This window comes from Ursus arctos, unplaced genomic scaffold, assembly GCF_023065955.2.
Source record: "Ursus arctos isolate Adak ecotype North America unplaced genomic scaffold, UrsArc2.0 scaffold_1, whole genome shotgun sequence".
Lineage (NCBI taxonomy): Eukaryota > Metazoa > Chordata > Mammalia > Carnivora > Ursidae > Ursus > Ursus arctos.
In genome coordinates, this window is record NW_026622763.1 from 51,177,919 (window position 1) to 51,197,632 (window position 19,714).

The window sequence follows — 19,714 nt, forward strand, 5'->3', positions numbered from 1 at the left end:
GTGGCATAAATAGCCTGGGGATATCTACTACATGATTCATAGCTAATTTAAAAGTTATAAAACATTACAGGAGAAAATTTAATAGTATTAAACAATGAGTCTACTAATACATTGCTGTATATACAGGTAAAGTGTCAAATTGATAATATAGCCTATTTGGCTCTTTTGATGAAGTTCACTGATGACTTTTTTAAGTTAAAATGGTATCATAGAATATTATGATTGACAAAATTCACTGCAGATAATTGTATGAATAATAGTTGTCTAGCCAAAATAGGCATCTGAGGTATATATTTAAAACTTTTCCTTTGTTTTGTTTTGAAGACTTTATTTATTTATTTGACAGAGACAGACAGCCAGTGAGAGAGGGAACACAAGCAGGGAGAGTGGGAGAGGAAGAAGCAGGCTCCTAGTGGAAGAGCCTGATGTGGGGCTCGATCCCAGAACGCGGGGATCACGCCCTCAGCAGAAGGCAGACGCTTAACGACTGCACCACTCAGGCGCCCCTAAAACTTTTCCTTTGAAAGCTTAAATTTCATTTGAGATGTTTTGGGTGATCTGAGGTTATTGAGGCTTATCTAGTTTACCTGGAAGATTTTGCGAAAACTGTAAGTGACTGAAATAAAAGCTGGCAGTAATTTTGATAATAAATGTTTTGTGTTGTGCGAAAGTGAATTTTAACTTTACCAAATTCAACCATGTTTTTATTATCATAAAAATAAGACCTATAATTTAAAAAAAAATAAAAGCCTTTCTCCAGATGAATTTTTGACAAACATCCTCTACATAAAATTGCATAAATACAATGAAGACTTCATATAGAAGTTTGAGGTATTCATACTTGATTTTCAACAAATCACATGTCCATTTACTTAAAATTTGTTACCCGTTAAATAATTTAAATTTTTTATAGTGTTGTGATATTTTTATCCAAGCTTTTGTGCCACTGGGGGCTGTTTCCACAGTTCCTAACTGTGGGTAGCAATTTCATACTGTAGATAAATAGAAATTGACTGTACTTTTTGAAATTATTAGGTAAAAACTTTTGTGGGAACTCCTTGATTGCATATCATTTGGAGATTACTTACTCGAGCTCTGTTGAGAATGGTTTTCATTTAATGAGTGTAATGTATGTTCAAAACTAAGTCACCCTCCCAGAGTAAACAGTATTAGTACATTATTTAAAATACACTTTTTTTGCAAGCAGAAATGTTTCATATCCTATGTAAATTTAAATTTTTAACTTTAAAAATAGACTGATCAGAAGAAGGAAGCAGTTGCTCCTGTGCAAGAAGAATCAGATCTTGAAAAAAAAAGAAGAGAAGCTGAAGCATTGCTTCAAAGCATGGGGCTAACTCCAGAATCCCCCATTGGTAAGGATAAGACTATATCCATTTACAAGAGCCAAGAACAGATGCTATTCAGCTCAGACATATCTGAGATGAATGTGTTGACTTTAATATATTTTGCATATTTTTCTTATTTGTGTCCCTTAAAAATGATTGGTCTTATACTTTATTCAGAATTATCTTTTTTCACATGTGCCAATACATGGTTATTTTGTTTAAGAGAGCTGCAAGATTAAGTGTAGTTATTAACATACACTGAAAGCCAGTTGACTTTTCTTGTTAAATCAGTAATTTATTTCAACATTTGTGGAACAAGTTTTCAGTGCCATGCCGTATTTAGCTCAAAGATGACTGACTCCTGATCTTTATATTTTTTTCTGTAGGTTAAAGAGAGGTATAATGAATCAAAGTTCTAAAAGTATATTAGTATTCAAAGGTATATGAGTGGAGGGAAAAGATAGCCTTCTGTTCTCATTGCTAATAAGGGAAATAATATTGGTAGCCTGTTTCGGCAGCAATTTGACTTGTCCTTTTTTGGGCCATTCATTTTGATAACAGTACTAAACCAAAAAGCTGAAATAGTAGAGGTACTGAAGACAATCTAGTTACATGCCAGAAAGCATTAAAAGCTTGGCCTTTCTTCATTTAGGGTTAGTTTGTCAGAAAGCATTAAATGACATGGCCTTTGTCATTTAAGGTTGGTTTGTCGGCTAATTCCATCTAGTTCAGGGGACAAATAACAGAAATAGTAACTGCTGTTTGCCTGTTGTGAGCTACAACGTAACTATTTCTAGAGCTGGTATTTCTAAAAGGTTTCAAGATGAAAAAGCTGGTTACTCTCATGGTTACTCTCACTCTTCATTGTTATTTCTTTCACCTCATTTGCCTTTTCCCTAATGGTATAATTTGAAGATTAAAATATATTTATATGTCTTTATTTAATAAGTTTACATTCATATTGCAGTTTTAAAAGTAAATGAATCAAAACAGTTTTATTAATAAAATAGTAACTAAACCAAGTTGCTTGTTAGTTGTGTAGTCTTTGATCAGTTTTTCTGTCGTCAGCTTTTTTTACTCATGTAGGAATTTTTTTTCCTTTTCTATTTTTAGGATTTCAGTTTCACTCAATTCACTTGCTCATATTTCTCAGTTCATGGCCCTCCGCCATTATTGAGTCTTGACAGACCATTCTTCAGGGCTGTGTGTGTGTGTGAGTGTGTGTTTCTCCCTCATTCTCCATTTCCAATTCCATTCCCCTTCCCAATCTTGCATTAAGTACCCATTCTTGCATTTTTAACATATGTCCTTTTGATCTGTCCTACATGTGTTTACATATTTTAAGGTTTCATGTATATATGTGTGCATGTGCGTTTTATACACATAAACAACATTGTGTTATTTGTATCATTCTGTAACCATTCTATTTGTATCTTTTTGTCAAGCAGCATTTGAGACCTGCCCATTGTTGCTAAATATAGATCTAGTTATTTATTTTTGACTGATGCATAATATTCCATTATAGACCATATTTTACTTAACTGTACCCCAAGTGATAGGCACTTAGATTGTTTCCATCTCTTTGCTATCACAGTCAACACTGCAAAGAATATAAACTTTCCCTTTGAGAACTGTGGAAGAGTTTCTCTGGGGTGTATGCCTAAAAATTGACTTGCTGTATTATTGTGTATAAGCTTACTTACGTTTACTAGATTCTACATTCTACCGCTCTCAAGGATGACTGCAAGTTTACCCTCCCCAATGCCAGTGAATGAGAAAGTAACTATTTTACCATATCCACATCATCACCTGATTTTATCCAACTTTCCAATTTTTGCCAAGTTCGTGGGTATAAAGTGGTATACCAAAATGTTTTAATATAAATTTACCTGTTTACAGCGAGGTTGACCATTTCTCAAATAACTATTATTTTCTTCTCTGTGAATTACATATTCATATCGGTAGCCCATTTACTATTAGAGTTCTTTATCTTGCTGTAGGAGTTCCTTGTGTATCTTAGGGGAGGACTTCTTTGTTTTAGTCTTTTAAAAAAACCTCCCAGTCTATTACCTGTGAACTCTTTTTATAGTATCTTTCATTCAACCTTATTCTTCATTTTAATATGTTTAAATCCTTCATTTTCATAATAGATCTGCCAGTTATAACCCATTTTTTGTGCTTTTGGTCTTTTTTTTTTTTTTTTTTTTTAAGAAATCCTTTCTTTGAAGACACAATACATGTTTTCCTATATTTTTTCTGTTAGGCTTTATGGTTTTAGCCTTCACCTTTAGATGTTTGGATTATATAGTATGACATAGGAATCCAATCTAGTTTTTCTCCATATAGTTAGCTAATTTTCTCAGTACTAGTTATTAAATAGTCCATCTTTTTCCTCACTGATACTGATGGCAGCTGTGTCATACAATCCATTCCCATATATTCATGACATTTCTGGACTCTGTTTTCACTGTTGATCTAATTTGTTTGATTCTATACAATTAACCCACAGTTTAAATTACTGTGGCTTTGTATTCTATGTAATTTTCTTGTACTGTCCATGTTCATTGGCTGTAATGGTTATGATTTTGAAATAAGTTGGACAGCTTTCTCTTTTGATATTTTGTAGAACAGCTTGTAAAGGGTACATGTTACCTGTTCCTTTAAAACTTGGTAGAATTCAACGGTAAAACTGCCTGGAATTACAACTTTTTTTTTTCCCAGTGGCTAGTTGAGAACAGAGGTTATTCACGATTTCAGGTCTCTTTTTAAGGTTATAGTTTATTCAAGTATTCTATTTATTTTTGTATTGGTTTGATTTTTTTAAAACAATAATAAATATTTATTATCTCTCATAGTTTCTGCCTATTAGGAATTGGGTAGTGGCTTAGCTGACTGGGTCTCAGTGTGTCTCCTGGCATTGAAGTCAAGATGTCAGTTAGAGCTGCAGTCATCTGAAGGCTTGCCTGCTGCTAGGATTTTCTTTCAAGGTGTCTCACTCTCATAGCTGGCAAGTTGGTGTTGGCTGTTGTTGGTGGAAGGCCTGAGTTCCTATCCACATGGGCAACTACACAGAACTTCTGGAGTATCCTTGCAGAACGTCAGGTTCTCCAGAGTGACAATCCAAAGATAAAGACATCCAGGAAAAAGCTATTATTTTTATGACTTACTCTTGGGAGTCATCAATTCCACTACATTTTTCTGTTGACTGGAATTCACAAAGAATTTGGACATTCTTTAAAACTGCCAGAATATTTGCAACAAATTCATAGGTCTCTTCATATTTTGAGATGATCATATGCTTTTTTTTTACTTTTAATGTATTAATTTGATGATTTATAATGATAGCTTTTCTAATGTAAAAGCATGCTTACATTCTGGAATAAACAACTTAGTTATGAGATGATTTTTTTCTTATGCATTGCTGAGTTCATTTGCAAATATTTTATTTAGGAGTTCTTCCTTTGTATTCATAAGAGAATCGTGCCTATAATTTTTTTCCTTTTATTATATCTTGTCTGGCCATTATAATTGATAGAATGGTTATATATCTATAATGGCTATAGTAGCCATATTAAATGGGTTGTGTGGTTTTCACCTTCTTCTATTCTCTGACAGATTCCTAAAGATCTGTCCAGTATATATTTGAAATTAGGCTTGAAGAATACAGGATACAGGTGAAGGCAGTGTCTACCAAACTTTCTTGACAGTAACCCAAAATAAAAAATACATTTTATATCATGACACAGGATGGATTCTTGTTTTTCTTTTCATTACAGAATGCATTTAGTAAATATTTTTAAATTATAAAGTGTAAAAATACTGCTAGAATATTCAGGAGGATTTATTAAAAACATCAATCTCTTCTTTTATGAAAATAGACTTCTTTCTTTTCTTTTTTTTCTGAAAAGAATGTTTTTTTAAAAAGACATAGCTAATAAAATCCCTTTTAGCTTCTCATCATTGGTAGATTCTTATTTATTTGGTGAGTTGACTGCTTTTTGTCAGAGATCCTTGAGAGCAGAGAAAATAACATTTTTATCCCTGGTGTCCAGTGCAGACTAGACACTTAAATGTTGTTCAATAATTATTAGGTTGTATGTCTTTCTACCTTATAAGACCAAATAAAAGCCATCTGCTTTAAAAGCAAAACCAGGGGCGCCTGGGTGGCTCAGTTGTTAAGCGTCTGCCTTGGGCTCAGGGCGTGATCCCGGAGTCCTGGGATCGAGCCCCGCATCAGGCTCCTCCGCTGGGAGCCTGCTTCTTCCTCTCCCACTCTCCCTGCTTGTGTTCCCTCTCTCGCTGGCTGTCTCTCTCTCTCTGTCAAATAAATAAATAAAATCTTTAAAAGAAATAAAAATAAAAACAAAAGCAAAATCTGATAGTTTAGATTTCAGAAAAAAGCATAGTAGAAATTGAAATTTGAACATTTCATAAAAGGAGCATGGCTTTTTTTTTTTTTTTTTAACTAAATTTAAGTGGCCAGTCTTAAAGTTAATTTTAGGTACAACATTCAAGACATGTTATATCCAACGTGGAGTTCTTAAGCATTGATGATTGAAAAAAATAGTGAATCTCTTTTGTATGTATAACTACTGTTTTAACCGTCTTTTAAAGAGATGAAAGCAGACACTGTCAATTACTCTGTAGCCTGAGTCTGTATCAGTAGGGCACAGAACATTGATTAGTATGATAATTTATTATCTGGATTTTCTTTTACTAGGAAGAAACAAAAGAACTTTGCTAGTCAAAAATAAGTATTGCTTCATTTATTTCCCTCATACTCCTTGTAACTTTTGAATACCTTAAATCTCATTTTTTCCCAGTTTTATCAAGAAATAATTGGCATATATCACTATATAAGTTTAAGGTATTTTGTATGATGGTTTGATTTACATATATTGTAAAATAATTACCGCAGTAGGTTTAGTTAACATTCATCATCTCATACAGATACACTAAGCAGAAAAAAAATTTTTCTTCTTCTGATGACAACTCTTAGAATCTATTCTTTGAACAGTTTTCTTATGTATCATATAACGATGTTAACTATAGTCATCATGTTGTATGTTATATATCTAGTACTTATTTATCTTCTAATTGGTAAATCTGATTTTTAGATGGAATGAATGCTTCCCATGTACCAAGTCATTTATTCAAGTTTAGCCTAATTTTAACAAATGGTTCATTATAGTATTTTAACACCACAGAATTTTATTTTTATTTATTAATTTCTTTGAAAAAATTTATCTGATGCTCGAAATTATATTGAAGAGAATAAAGGAAACGAAACATTTAGAGATTAGTGGAGGATATTTAAACTTCATTATCAGGAGAAGAGGCCATAGAAAGGGAGAAATTAATATTTAAGAGAGCTAAGGTTTAAAGCAATACTTTTCAGGACAAAAGGAGAAGTTATGAAAAAGTTATTTAAATGTTATTGTTCCAGGCTAAGAGTATCCACAAGGGGGCATTATTGTAGCGTGGGCTATGTTTGTGTATTAAGTATCCTAGATTAGCTAGAGGAGGCCTTACAACTTTGGGTTATCTCAGAAGCTCACTCCTTCCATTTTACTGTCTCTACCAGCTCCTACTCCCTATAGTCACTTTCCTTGGCTGTTCACTTTTTCTAGGTTCTTCTTCCTGGCAAAAGCCCCTTCTTGCCAGAGGCTTTCTTCTACTTGAAAAATAATTAGACTGTGCATCATCCTTCATCATTGAGATGTTTGTGTAGTTCTGAGTGGTCAATTCAAATTTAATTCAAATCATTAATCTAGGTGCATTCCTAGGTGCTTTCTGGTTTAAAAATATTCTAGGTGTTTCTTTGTAGGCCAAAAGGCAGCAATGTTGATTTTATATCCTTGGAAGGCCAAGATCTAAACTGGTGGGAAAGGCCTCATGATAGGGTTTTTATTCTAGATAATTAAAGAGTCACAGTCTTTCAGTATTACTTACGTGATCGATGAATGCCATGGTGTAGATATGTTTTTTAATTTACTTCATATTTCTCCTCTGGTTCTGAAAGAAGGAAATAAGTATCTTTGCTCTAAACGTCTCTAAAGCTTAGATTCATTCAAATATTCACATATGTTAATGTTAAATCTTTTATTTTGTGCCTTTTAAAGCCTTGTTTTAGTCTATTTTATACATATATCAGGAGTAAAAGTGATGTGATTGAATCACTGTTCTTATTAAGCAGATTGTATCTCAGATACTTGGCAAAAGCTAATTAGTAATGACTTTTGTTATTTTCAAAGCCGATTGGACTCTTAAACTGTCTTTACAAATGGATTCTAAAACTGAGTCTTTTTTGAGATTAGAGGGGCTATGAGTTCACAGGTTTTTTTAACCTCCCTGAATGTATGCTGTTTTTCTTGGGGGTTGTTTGTTGAATCTGGGAGTATGGTGGCATTGCCTTATTGTGCAATTACTGTAGTCTTTGATTTTTCTAGACTAATTAGGTTGGAATATGGTAGTGACCAAACAACACTACCATTCCCTTTTTTTCTGTTAATATTACTCCTTTTTCAATAATGGTAATTTTCTTTTTCTAGGTTTGTCTCTTCTGTAGTATACATTATTTATTATTGCAAGATGAAGTGGGCGAGCCAGATAATAACTTTGAGTCTTTTAATGAGTCCTTATCCATAAACTGGCTTGAAAACTATCTTTTGTGATAAACGATACAGTTCTGGGATGGAGATTTTTTTTGAAGTACAAATGTAATGCCATGGTGATTAATATTGCTTCTAGCTGATAAACTATGATAATTTGGTAGCAACACCCCTGTAATTTATTTTTTATCTTGGAAACTTTTATTGCTGACACTTTTATTGGCTAGGTTAGTGTATATATGTACATATAATTACTGTTTAACCTGTTTCCATAAAGAATTTGAGGTAACATTTTTTTATAATGTAGTTTTAACCAAGTAAGATACTATTTCTTCCCGTATCAGTTGGGACTTAGACTAGGGAAAGCCTCACATTGAGAAAAGACAAAAAGATGAGGAATATAGCCTAAATGAAATTAGGGGACATTAATGTTCTTTTATTTTAGATACAAATTATGTTTAGCTACTCTGAGTTGTACACACAGCACCTAGCACAGTGCCATCCACTTGTAAACTATGTGGAGGTGATCTGGTTTTATCACTGTGAGAGAGGTAGTCACAAAATTAGAAACATTCAATTATGTTTTTATAGTCCTTTGGAATTTAAGCAAGAATCAGTCACTGTATCTCAGGAAACATTCTAGCTGTGATTTTTTTTTCTTCTGATCTTACTATTGGTTACCAATAGAATTTGCCATTGGAAAAATAAGAATGATTAGTTTTGTACCTGTGTTTGAGATGTAATTCATCATAGGGGCACCTGGCTAGCTCAGTCAGCATGTGACTCTTGATCTTGTAGTCCTGCGTTCATACCTCACATTGAGTGTAGAGTTTACATTACCAAAAAAAAAAAAAAAAAAAGATGTAATTCATCATACTATACTTGTACATTTTGTTAGATTAGCAAAGCCACCTTTTTTTGGTATCATGTATGAACATTTAAATATAATTTTAAAGGTTCAAAAATGAATGTGACTATCCCCAAAACATAGATTTTTAATTAAATACATAGTTCTTTAGATTAGTTCCTTTATAATTAGGAACTTACATTCTTTTCAGCAGACTATTAAAAGAAGGGCTTGCAGCTCTACATAAAATGTGTTAGTCACTTAATATTATATACTGAAAAATTATTTTAAAAAGATACTTGGGATTGGGGACATTTATGGTAAAATTTAACCAGAAGATGGCAGTGATGATCCTCCTATACTTCCTGCAATGGTAATCAAAATGTTTTACAAATGTAATAGCATGAAATGTGCACGTTTAACTGTTGGTATATAGTGTTAAGAGTGATGATTTAGGGGAAAGCATTTGCTGTTTGTTTTATATACTATGAAAAATGTGTATTTTTCTATAAGAAGGGATTAAGAATATTTTGGGTGTCTGTATCTTTGTCTGTACACTTCAGTTTTTTCTGAATACTGGGGTAAGGAAGTTATCATAAGTCTTGCCTTGTTTAAGTTGCATGCATCACTTTATGTTATGCATCATGTCTAGAAGGCATGCTGTTTTATGGCCTGTTTGCATTTTTCACCCAAATTGCTGGAAACTAATGGACATTTTAAAGGAGCCATTCCTTTAGCTGTGGTCATTTTCTCTAAATTGGCCCCTTTTCTTGGTAAAGGGAAAATGAAATCATTTAAGGCATTAATTTCTGAAATAAAAATTGTTAGATAAAAACATTTTAAAATAAATCTCAGAAAACCAAGGGTAAATGACTTTTGAAGAATATTTCAGAGTTTTGATTTTGACAACAATTATAAGTAATATTTATAATCTGGTGATCTTAAAAGTGAGAAGTTAGAAAGGGGGGAAGGAATGCTCTCCTTTGAAAATTAGTGCCCACATTTGGTGTTGGCTGGGATGAAGATGCATCCTTTCATAATCTTGCTTTTTTTTTAATATAAAACCCAATGCATTTTGCCAGAGAAATTGCATGAGTCGTCAGCATGCATTGTTAACTTTGTCTTTCTCCTCTTCTTTCTACTGTTCATTTTCATTCATGTATTTTTGTTTTTTGGTTTGCCATTTTTTCTTTTTTGTTAATTACTTCATGTTAAATTACTTTTGAAACGTCATAAGCTGAGCAACCTCTCCGTGTAGTAACAGCGGATACCTGTCTATTTCACTATTTAGTCCCTCCTCCTATGTCTCCATCCTCCAAATCTGTGAGCACACCAAGTGAAGCTGGAAGCCAAGACTCTGGAGATGGTGCAGTGGGATCTAGGTACAGTAAATTTCTTTTAACAGTTTAATGATAGAATGCATTTAGTGCCCACGTACTATTAATGCTTTAGAGGGACTCTAAATAGTTATGTTAAAACTAGCATTTTGAAATCTAAATGGCACAGAAATTGTTTGTTTTAAATTGGGGGAAATTTTTAATAGTATTTTAACTGTCGTTCTTGATTAATTTAGACTGAATAGTTAACTCATTTTACACTAATTATTTTATATTAAAATAGAGACGTTAATTCACTTAATTTTTTCTGCTTAAGCATAGTTCATGGGTTGTGTAAATGTTTTGTTTGTATGATATAATATAAACAATGTAAATAGTGTGTAAATAGTGTATGATAGTATAAAATAATATAAATACAATAGTATAAATATAGTATAAAATAGTTTATAAATAATGTAAAACCTCTGTTGTGCTTAATTGTCCATTCAGTAATTGAAAATCTAAACAATTCAGTTAAACACTTCAGTTGTGTTCTATTGAGTCTCTAGTACTAATTAAGATAGAAAATAACAGTGCATAAAATATCAAATAGAGATAACTGCTGAGGAAACAGGAGTGTTTACTGTCTTGAGGGCATTATGCTAAATGAAATCAGAGAAAAGCAAATACTGAATTAGGTCACCTATGTGTGGAATCTAAAAAACAAAACAAAACAAAACCAAAAAAAACCTTACCTCCAAAATCCAAAGAAATCCAAGCTCCTAGATACAGAGAACAGATCGGTGGTTGCCAGAAGTGGGGGATAGGGAATGGGCAAAATGGGTGAAAAGTTTCAAAAGGTACAAACTTCTAGTTATAAAATAAATATGTCATGGGGATGTAATGTACAGCATGGTGACTACAGTTAGTAATACTATATTGCATATTTGAAGATTGCTGAAGAGTAGATCTTAAAAGTTCTTATCACAAGAAAAAATTTGTAACTGTATATGCTGACACATGTTAACTAGAATTGTGGTGATCATTTCACAATATATACAAATATCGAATCATTATTGTGTACACCTGAAAGTAATATAGTGTTATGTGTCAATTATACCTCACTTAAAAAAATTTTTTTCTGCCAAGTTTTCCCATACTCCTGTCTTCCTTGTGAAACTGTATTTCATATTTATTTTAGGATCCTGCCCTGGGACTTGCTTTCCAAAAGTTCAGTAAGATTTCAGCTTCTCTCCAAAGATTATATTGGGGAAAGTATTTTTACTTATTCCTCTTTGTCGCGCGCACACACACACACACACACACACACAATAACAGCAAGTCTTTTAAAAAGAGCATCATACTTTTTGACTCCTTGTGTTAGCTGAAATGAGATTAAACATAGTTAAAATTTTTATTTGGAATCCTTATTTTGGGCAGGAAGTTAAATGTCATCCTCAGAAAAATGACTTAACATACCTCCTAATAAGAAATAAACTTGAGAAGTTTCATCTTCTTTGTGCCTGAGTTCCTCTGATTGAAGTTAGAAATGAGTAATGAGAATCTAAAAGGCAGGAAAAAAGAAGCAAGGGAGCTAGATAATAAACTAGATATTTTAATCAATTCCTGAATAATCAGGTTATCATTAACAATTAAAAAACAAAAAGTCTCACCAGTTTGGATTTGAGATGTGTTTTCCAAAACTGTTTTGTAAATAGAACCAAAATTGCAAATCTAAGCTATATTGTCATCAGAAGTAAATAATAAAACCATCATTTAAGAACAATCAAAACTTTTTTTAGAAATAATAGTACGTTATAAAATAGTATATATTATTAAACTAAAGGCTAAATTTATTTAGTCTAAATTCGTTTTTAAGACTAAATTTGTTTCATACTTCCTACTTTTGTATTTTTGTACAATTATGTTAATATTCCTCTACTAATAAGCAAGTGGTGTTTTCAAGAGAAGGCTTTTATTTCCTTTCTACAGCTTTACCATGCTACAAATATTTACCCAAATGAAGAATTATTATATTTATTAAATTTATTTGTATTATAAATTATTTTTATGTAGATATTATACCATGTTCATTTTGAACTCTATGTTCTTGATTTTGAATAGTAGAAAGATTATTTTAAATGTTGCTCCAGCAAGTTTGCTTTCAAAATTAACATCTACTTTATTTTGTTCCTTTTTTTTTTTAAAGATTTATTTATTTGAGAGAGAGAGAGGGAGTGCGAGTGGGGGGAGGGTCAGAGGGAGAGAAACTGAAGCAGACTCCCCCCTAAGTACAGAGCCCCGACATGAGGCTTGATCCCATGACCCCTGATATCATGACCTGAGTCGAAACCAATAGTTGGATGCCCAACCAACTCAGCCATCCAGGTGCTCCCATCTGCCTGGTTTTTTAAAGTAATGTGAATTAGAACATATCCTTTTGAGTTTCATTGGGAAACCTAGAGTTTATTAGAGACGCATTGGAATATTGTGAATTGGTACAGGGAGTAAATACTGTTCAGAAAAATATTTATTTGTATATAGTACATGTATTCATCAAATTGCCAGTTTAATGTTAAATACTGTATAGATTACCACAGAAAATAAAATATTCATGGTCCTTGCCTTCATGGAACTTACATTCTAGTGAGTACATAATTAATTTAAAAGATATTATTCGCTGTACTGAAAAGTACTAGCATAGTGTGCTAAGTTGTGTTTGTTTAAGTTTAAAGTATAGATTTTTAATGATAAGTTATAAAACAAGAAAACAGGTATTTAAATATCTTTAGGGGTATTTGTTCTTATTAGAGAATGAATATAAAATTTAGTTTCTTCTCAGTTTAACAGGAGAGCAAAAAAAATTCCTCTTTTTGAATGAGATGACCTTGTATCTTTTTAATCTTACTATATACATTGTCTCCTTTGAGAGCACAGACTTGGCTTTAATCATTAATTTTCAAGAGGGCTGCATAGGTTCTTTTTTATGTATATATGTATACATACAAGAGTAAAAGCTATGAATTCTACATCATCTCCAGATTCCATAGGAGGTAGATAATCTTGTTGATTAATTGTGCTATTGGCAGTGAAATAATAGCATTTCTAAATATATGGCTTTTGAAAAGAATGCTATGATCTGAGAATGAAACAGAATGAACTTGAATTGAGCAGGCATGTTGGTAATGAAAGAATGAAGAGAATAAGAAGAAATATCACGGGAAAATCCATGAAGATGTGTGAGATGTATGAACCTACACACTCTGTTAACTGGGCAAGACAGTCCAAGATTAGTACACTCAAGGAGTGGGAACAGATATATTAAACATTACCAAATATGGTATCGAGACATACCTGAATCACTATTTCTAAATGCCAAAAATTTCTGTTGCGCCTGGTTGTAATTTATGAACAAATATAAAAGGCCATGAGAAGCGATATCTCTCTAACTCTGCAGATTCAGAGTTGAATTTCACTAAATTTCTAGGTCTCTTTCTCAGTCACTTCTGTTATCTCTAAAATTTAGCGGACAGTTACTCAATTGGGTAATCCATGCATCTTGTTCCTTTTTCCATTCTTGATCAGTTTATTTTTCAGGCTTTTGGATTATATTGGAATTTTACTTTATATGTTTGCTAATGCCTTTAATAAACATAATTATGCATATTGTGCAATGTATTTTCAGTACTAGCTGTATTTTTAGTAAAGTTTTGCTTAATTTTAGACGTAAATGACATCCTCAACAAGGAGCTGTAGGTCACTGATAACAGCTATACCTCTCATATAATGTAAAGGCCAGGGACAGAACATTCCTTCGATAGCACCTAATAGAACCCCTTCTGATTTAACAATGCCTAAGTTTGTTGCTGTTCATTGCTTAGTACAAAGTAATCAGAGTGACCTTTTCTTTGCATATACACGATCCTGTTTATATCCCCAAATCTTTCTTGTATTTTTAATAAGAAGAATTTCTCTAGTTCAATTCATCTGAGTGTTTTTATCGATAAGTTGTATAGACAGGTAAAATACAGAAATCATTTGTTGTATTTAAATAGTGTAGCTGTTTTAGTTGTTTGTTATAACTTGTATAAGTGAGTATATATATGGTAATACTGAATATATTGTGCTTAACTTTTTAAGTACTACCAAAAATGGTAGTACTGAATATATTGTGCTTAACATTTTAAGAGGGGCTATGAGTATCATACAGTACTGTATATAATTATCTTATGTATTGCTAACTTATAAGAATGCCCATGTGATAAAGTACCTTTGGTTCTAGTAATACAAGATTTGGCTTAAGTGGAAAAGATCCTGTGTAAGTTATTTACCCAGAAGGCTAAAACACAACCAAATATTTATTTAGAATTGGTACTCTCTAGAAGTTTAGTTAATTTAGGTAAGTCCTTTGAACATAAAATATTTTTCCTGGGAAAATTTATTTTTTCCTACAGACAGAAATCTTTAGTTGTTTTCTGAAGCAGATGACATGTAAGCCCAAGGCAGTGCTTAACCCATAAATTACATAGGGGTCACATTTTGGAAACTTTAGCTTTTTTGTATCCCAGTGGAATAGTCTTTGGTTTTCTTACCGAAAGGCTTATGTGTTGATTCATTTCCTTTACCAATATGACAATTTCCTGCACACATTTAATAAATGCTTTGGGCAAGATTATAATATGTTAACTAAGATGTTTTTACTAATGCTTTTTTAATTAAGAAAATTAAAATTTTAGCTATTTTTATAGCCTAGCTTGTTATCCAAAAATAATATATTATTTGTGTTGTTGGATGCTTTGGCTGTTCTTGTCTGTTATTAGGCAATATTAGTTTCCTGTAATCTGAAAATACTGTCTTTTAACTATTCTGGGTTGTGTCTTTGCATCCTTAACCACCTTATGCTTATGGCGTGCACTAGAGCATTGAGTGATGATACGTGGTGTTTTTTTCATACTAACCAGAACATGTGGTTTATAATTGTGAACAGTATTTTAGTTTTACCTATTCATAGAATGTATTTGCTTGACTAACTTATGGCCTTTTTTGCTAATGCTTCATGGTTGTCCTACAACCATTTAGGACGCTGCATTGGGATACAGATCCATCAGTTCTTCAGCTTCACTCAGATTCCGATTTGGGGTATTGAATAGATTTTTTACCTTCCCTCTTTTATAATTAATTTGATTCTTTGTGAAACTGTCCTAATTTTATTTAAATTTCTAATGTACGTTATACAGTTAGGAAAAGAGTTAATATTTTACTGTGACACCTCATTTATCCTTTATCATTAGTGAAAGAAATTTTTATGTATCTGATTTTGTAGGTACCCTAAGTCTACCCATTTAAGTGTCCCAAGTCCTTTGATTATTTCCATATTTTTAATGTGAATTTTTCTAAGCTGTATTAAAAACTTCCCAGACTTTTTCTGGTGTGTATTCTACATGTAATTGAACCTTTTCTGGGTTACTTGATATGAATATTTATTTTCTTGTATTAAAATTTCCTGATGATTTCCAAGTTTTTAAGAGGAACAGAACTGTTGGTCATCTACACTATGGCCCCAGATTGTTACTGATTTATTTTTATTTTTATTTTTTTTGGCGTCCCTGGGTGGGCACGATCCCTGATTTATTTTTTAATTCATTTATTCACTCATTTATTTATTCTAGTCTCCAATGCAAGTTATGTTTGTTGCTGCTATTGTGCCTTACTCAGATAGTAATTTGATAATTTTCACCTTCTAAAACACGTGACCAATACCTTTTGGAATTATGTCTAAAGTAAGAGTAAATAAAGCCTTCAATTAGGGCATATAAGAAAAGTATATGAGCTTCTGAGTTTCTTGTACATTAACTGGAAGCTTCTCTGTTGGCTGCCCTGAGGACCTCCTCCCCCTAGTTGCTTCTTTATTCTCAGGAAAAGTGGCTTTGGATAAGTGAGGTATTACCTTCCTACCCTTCTACCCCTAAATCTTAAGAGTATTTTGTTTGTTTGCTCTAATGTGATTTTTGTCTAATTAGACCCTATATGCAGCCAAGTTAGTAACTTGTTCCTAATGTTCTTGGCTTGGCCATTTTTTCCCAGATACGTGAATGATTTACTTTTCAAGTAGTTTACATCTTAAAGTTCAGAATACAGTGTTTCTTATTTCAAACTTTATTCTTAGAACACGAGATTACTTCAAATCTGCATAAGTTTTCCTATTTATTTCTTTGATTATGCACTTTTTTCCCCCTTTAAAGCTAAGATATTCCTAAAGTGGAAAACACATTAAAAATTTATTATAGCCCACATTTGGGACCTTAGAGAAAACTAACCCATTTAATATACTAATTTTATTATATTTTTTTGTATTTAGAATTTTGAAAATGTTTTATTATAAGAAAATAGTTATTATTACATATATGTATATATTTCAGATATCCTGCTTGATATTCTGAAGTTACAGCAATGCTTTTATTAGATATCCTTTTAAGACAGTCTTATAATTGAGAACTTCTTTGGGAGCTTGTAAGCATACTGTATTATTTGATTTAGCATTTAGACAGCTAGTAAATCAAGAAAAGATTCTCTATATATCTAATAAAAAATATTTCTCTTCTGATCCATTTTCCTCAGCTACAGTTCTCTTCTGTTTGTCAAAAAAAGAATGTTTTCTGTCTATTTAAAACAGAAGTGACTTTAATAGTTTTATTGTATTTAAAGTATCTGTTGCTTTAATTCAAGTGTAGAATATCTGCATTGTAGTTTGTCCATATGTGAATCAAGGACAGTACTGACCATGCAGAGATTAGAGATTTAAAAGTTTAAATATTTAATATTAAAATCTAAATTGTATGATTCTCAATTTCTGCGAAATATAAGTAGAAAAAAGGTTTTCAACAGAAACTTGTTTTTCATTCTTAAAGCTTAAGTCTCATAATGGTGAAGGAAGCTAAACGTGGTCTGAGATCCATATATCTGCCTCTTCAAAAAAATCTGGAATCATATCCCTTCTAAGAACAGTTCTCATAACCAACCATATTTAGTAGTCCACTCTGAAATTCCTTTCCTCTTCCTCTATTATACCCACACATTTGCTCTAAGAAACTAAATTATTTGCCTTTTTAACGTGAAAAACAAACATCTTGAGTGATTCAGAAATATCTTTTGCTTTTGCTACCTTCTAAATTCTTTTGTTAAAATAAAGCCAATTCATTGTTCATCTAAAATTTCTTGAATAAAACAGGAATTTAAATTACAGTGTTGGCTACACAATGTTTAATTCTTAATTTTCCAAAATAACATGGTTTGATGTAGTTAAAATGTTTCATTTGTTGTATTTAAAAACATTTGTCTTCACTTTATTTAGACGAGGACCTATTAAACTTGGAATGGCTAAAATTACACAAGTTGACTTTCCTCCTCGAGAAATCGTCACATATACAAAGGAAACTCAGACTCCAGTTATGGCTCAACCCAAAGAAGGTAAATATCTATCCTTAATATGATGATCATTAAATTCCCATATTGAATAAATAGATTCTTTCTTTTTTTGTCTTCCTTTTTTTTGTTTGTTTTTTGGCATATTTTCTTAGGGAAACATAAAACTAATGCTTTAAGGTTTTTGTATTGATGTATTTGTTTCTTAGAGCTTTAAACCTTTTTCTTTTAGAAGTTAATAAAAGTATAAACTGTATGTATGGTTTTTAATTTTGTTGACATAAACTTAAGTTTTTAATCTTCGTTTTATCATTGACATGTGATACTTTAGAATCGGAAAAGCTTAGGAATGTTCTATTTCTCTGTCACTGAGCATAATCCTTCTCTAAAAGAGTGTATCACACAGTAAATGAAACCATGGGGTAAATTATTTTCATAGAGCATATGATATTCTAAATGCTGTCATTGTTATCCATATTAATGAACAAATCTAGACCTAATTCTTAAACTTCTGCTTTTATGATCTAAGGGCTCTATTATGTTGATTTCATGAGCAGCTTTTCATCTGTAATAGATGTATACACAGACATTATATTGAATGTCGGGTCTTTTGATTTTTTTTTTTTTAAGAGTTATTTATTAGAGAGAGAGAGAGCAAGAGGGGCAGAGGGCAAGGGAGAGAGAGAATCCTCAAGCATTTTCCCTTCTGAGCATAGAGCCTGATGCAAGGCTGGATCCCAGGACCCTGAGATCATAACCTGAGCTGAAATCAAGAGTTGGCCACTTAACCAACTGAGCCATCCAGGTGCCCCAGGAGTCTTTTGGTTCTTAAACCAGAAGGAGTTATCATTTTTACATTGGGGACTGATTTTTAAAATCTCATCAGATGATGATTCAAGCATAAAGTTAATATGTTCTTGTTTTTTTCCAGTTAGGCTAATAAATTTATGTCACACATAGAAGAGATTGACGTAATATCCCTAACACAGGTCCACAGTTTCTTACCTGAACCTTTGAAGACACATATGTATTTGAATTCAGAATTTGTCAGATTTTAGAAACGTTACTAGTAAAGTATATGTACTGTAAATAAACACACCAGCAGCATCTTAGGCATTAATATTTGTGGCAGCAGAAGATATGAATATTCAAACTAAGTAAGATAAATAATGATTATAAATAGCTTTACCTCTGGTCATATCAGGGTTTACCACCAAATGAGTTAATGGATTTTAGAGTTGTATTTTGGATTGTGGTCCAATAATAAATTTTTCCTTTTAGCAGTCTGTGCATAAGGAGCATTTTTTCTCTTTGGCCAGGAAAATTTATTCCTGTTTAATTATGGAATATCAAACATTAAAACTTTGTGTATCAAATATTTAAGTTAATTTATTTTTAAAATTTTAGTTTCATTACCATGTTTCTCCATTAAGAACAATCAAAAGTAATATTCACTTAAGAAAGCCCAGAAAAATGTAGGTAAGCAAAAAGGAGAAAAACATCATTGGAGCGCCTGGGTGGCTCATTTGGCTAAGCATCCAACTCTTGATTTTGGCTCAAGTCATGATCTCAGGGTTGCGCTATCAAGCCCCATGTCCCAGCATGAAGTCTGGTTAAGATTCTCTCTCCCTCTCTCTCTGTCCCTTCCCCCCACCTTAAAAAAAATCCTTGAAACCTTTAACTGTTATCAAAGAAAATCTTTAGATTTTCATGTTCATACATACCTCAAAAGAAATAGGATTATACCTATTTACAGTCTATGTACTTTTTAACAACTATCCTTTCCCTGCCCACTAAGGATGGAAGTGAGATAAATACCTTAAACTTTTCTGTTCACTTTTATCTTGTTCCCCCAAAAGAGTTGACATTATCATACATACAATTACACTTCCAAAAATTTGAGGATATCAGGGTAACATTTTTATCCAGGTCTTTTTTTTTTTTTTTTTTTTTTTTTTTTTACTTGATCATGTGAATGTTCATTTCTGTGGATACATTTTTTTTCATTCCTAGATTGGTAAAATAGCTTTCACAGGACGAAGATCCTCATCTTCCTAGAAAATAAGCCACTAATGGTAATCTTGAGACATAAGTAACTTAAAGAAAAAAGGAAAGATGAAGTGTTGAACTAACAGTATGGAGAATACTAATACTGCAGGATTCCATAATTTC

The 19,714-nt window shown here is 32.1% G+C and overlaps 1 protein-coding gene across 6 annotated transcripts in view; it reads left to right on the forward strand.

The window, feature by feature from the left end:
* DYNC1I2 (dynein cytoplasmic 1 intermediate chain 2) overlaps window positions 1–19,714 on the forward strand; it is a 53,053-nt gene that overhangs the window by 2,867 nt on the left and 30,472 nt on the right. For all 6 annotated transcript variants that reach the window (XM_026492566.4, XM_026492568.4, XM_026492567.4 and 3 more), the window contains exons 3-5: window positions 1,256–1,373; window positions 10,096–10,186; window positions 17,472–17,587. In XM_026492566.4, the coding sequence (XP_026348351.1) occupies window positions 1,256–1,373; window positions 10,096–10,186; window positions 17,472–17,587 (325 nt within the window). The remainder of the gene's footprint in view (window positions 1–1,255; window positions 1,374–10,095; window positions 10,187–17,471; window positions 17,588–19,714) is intronic.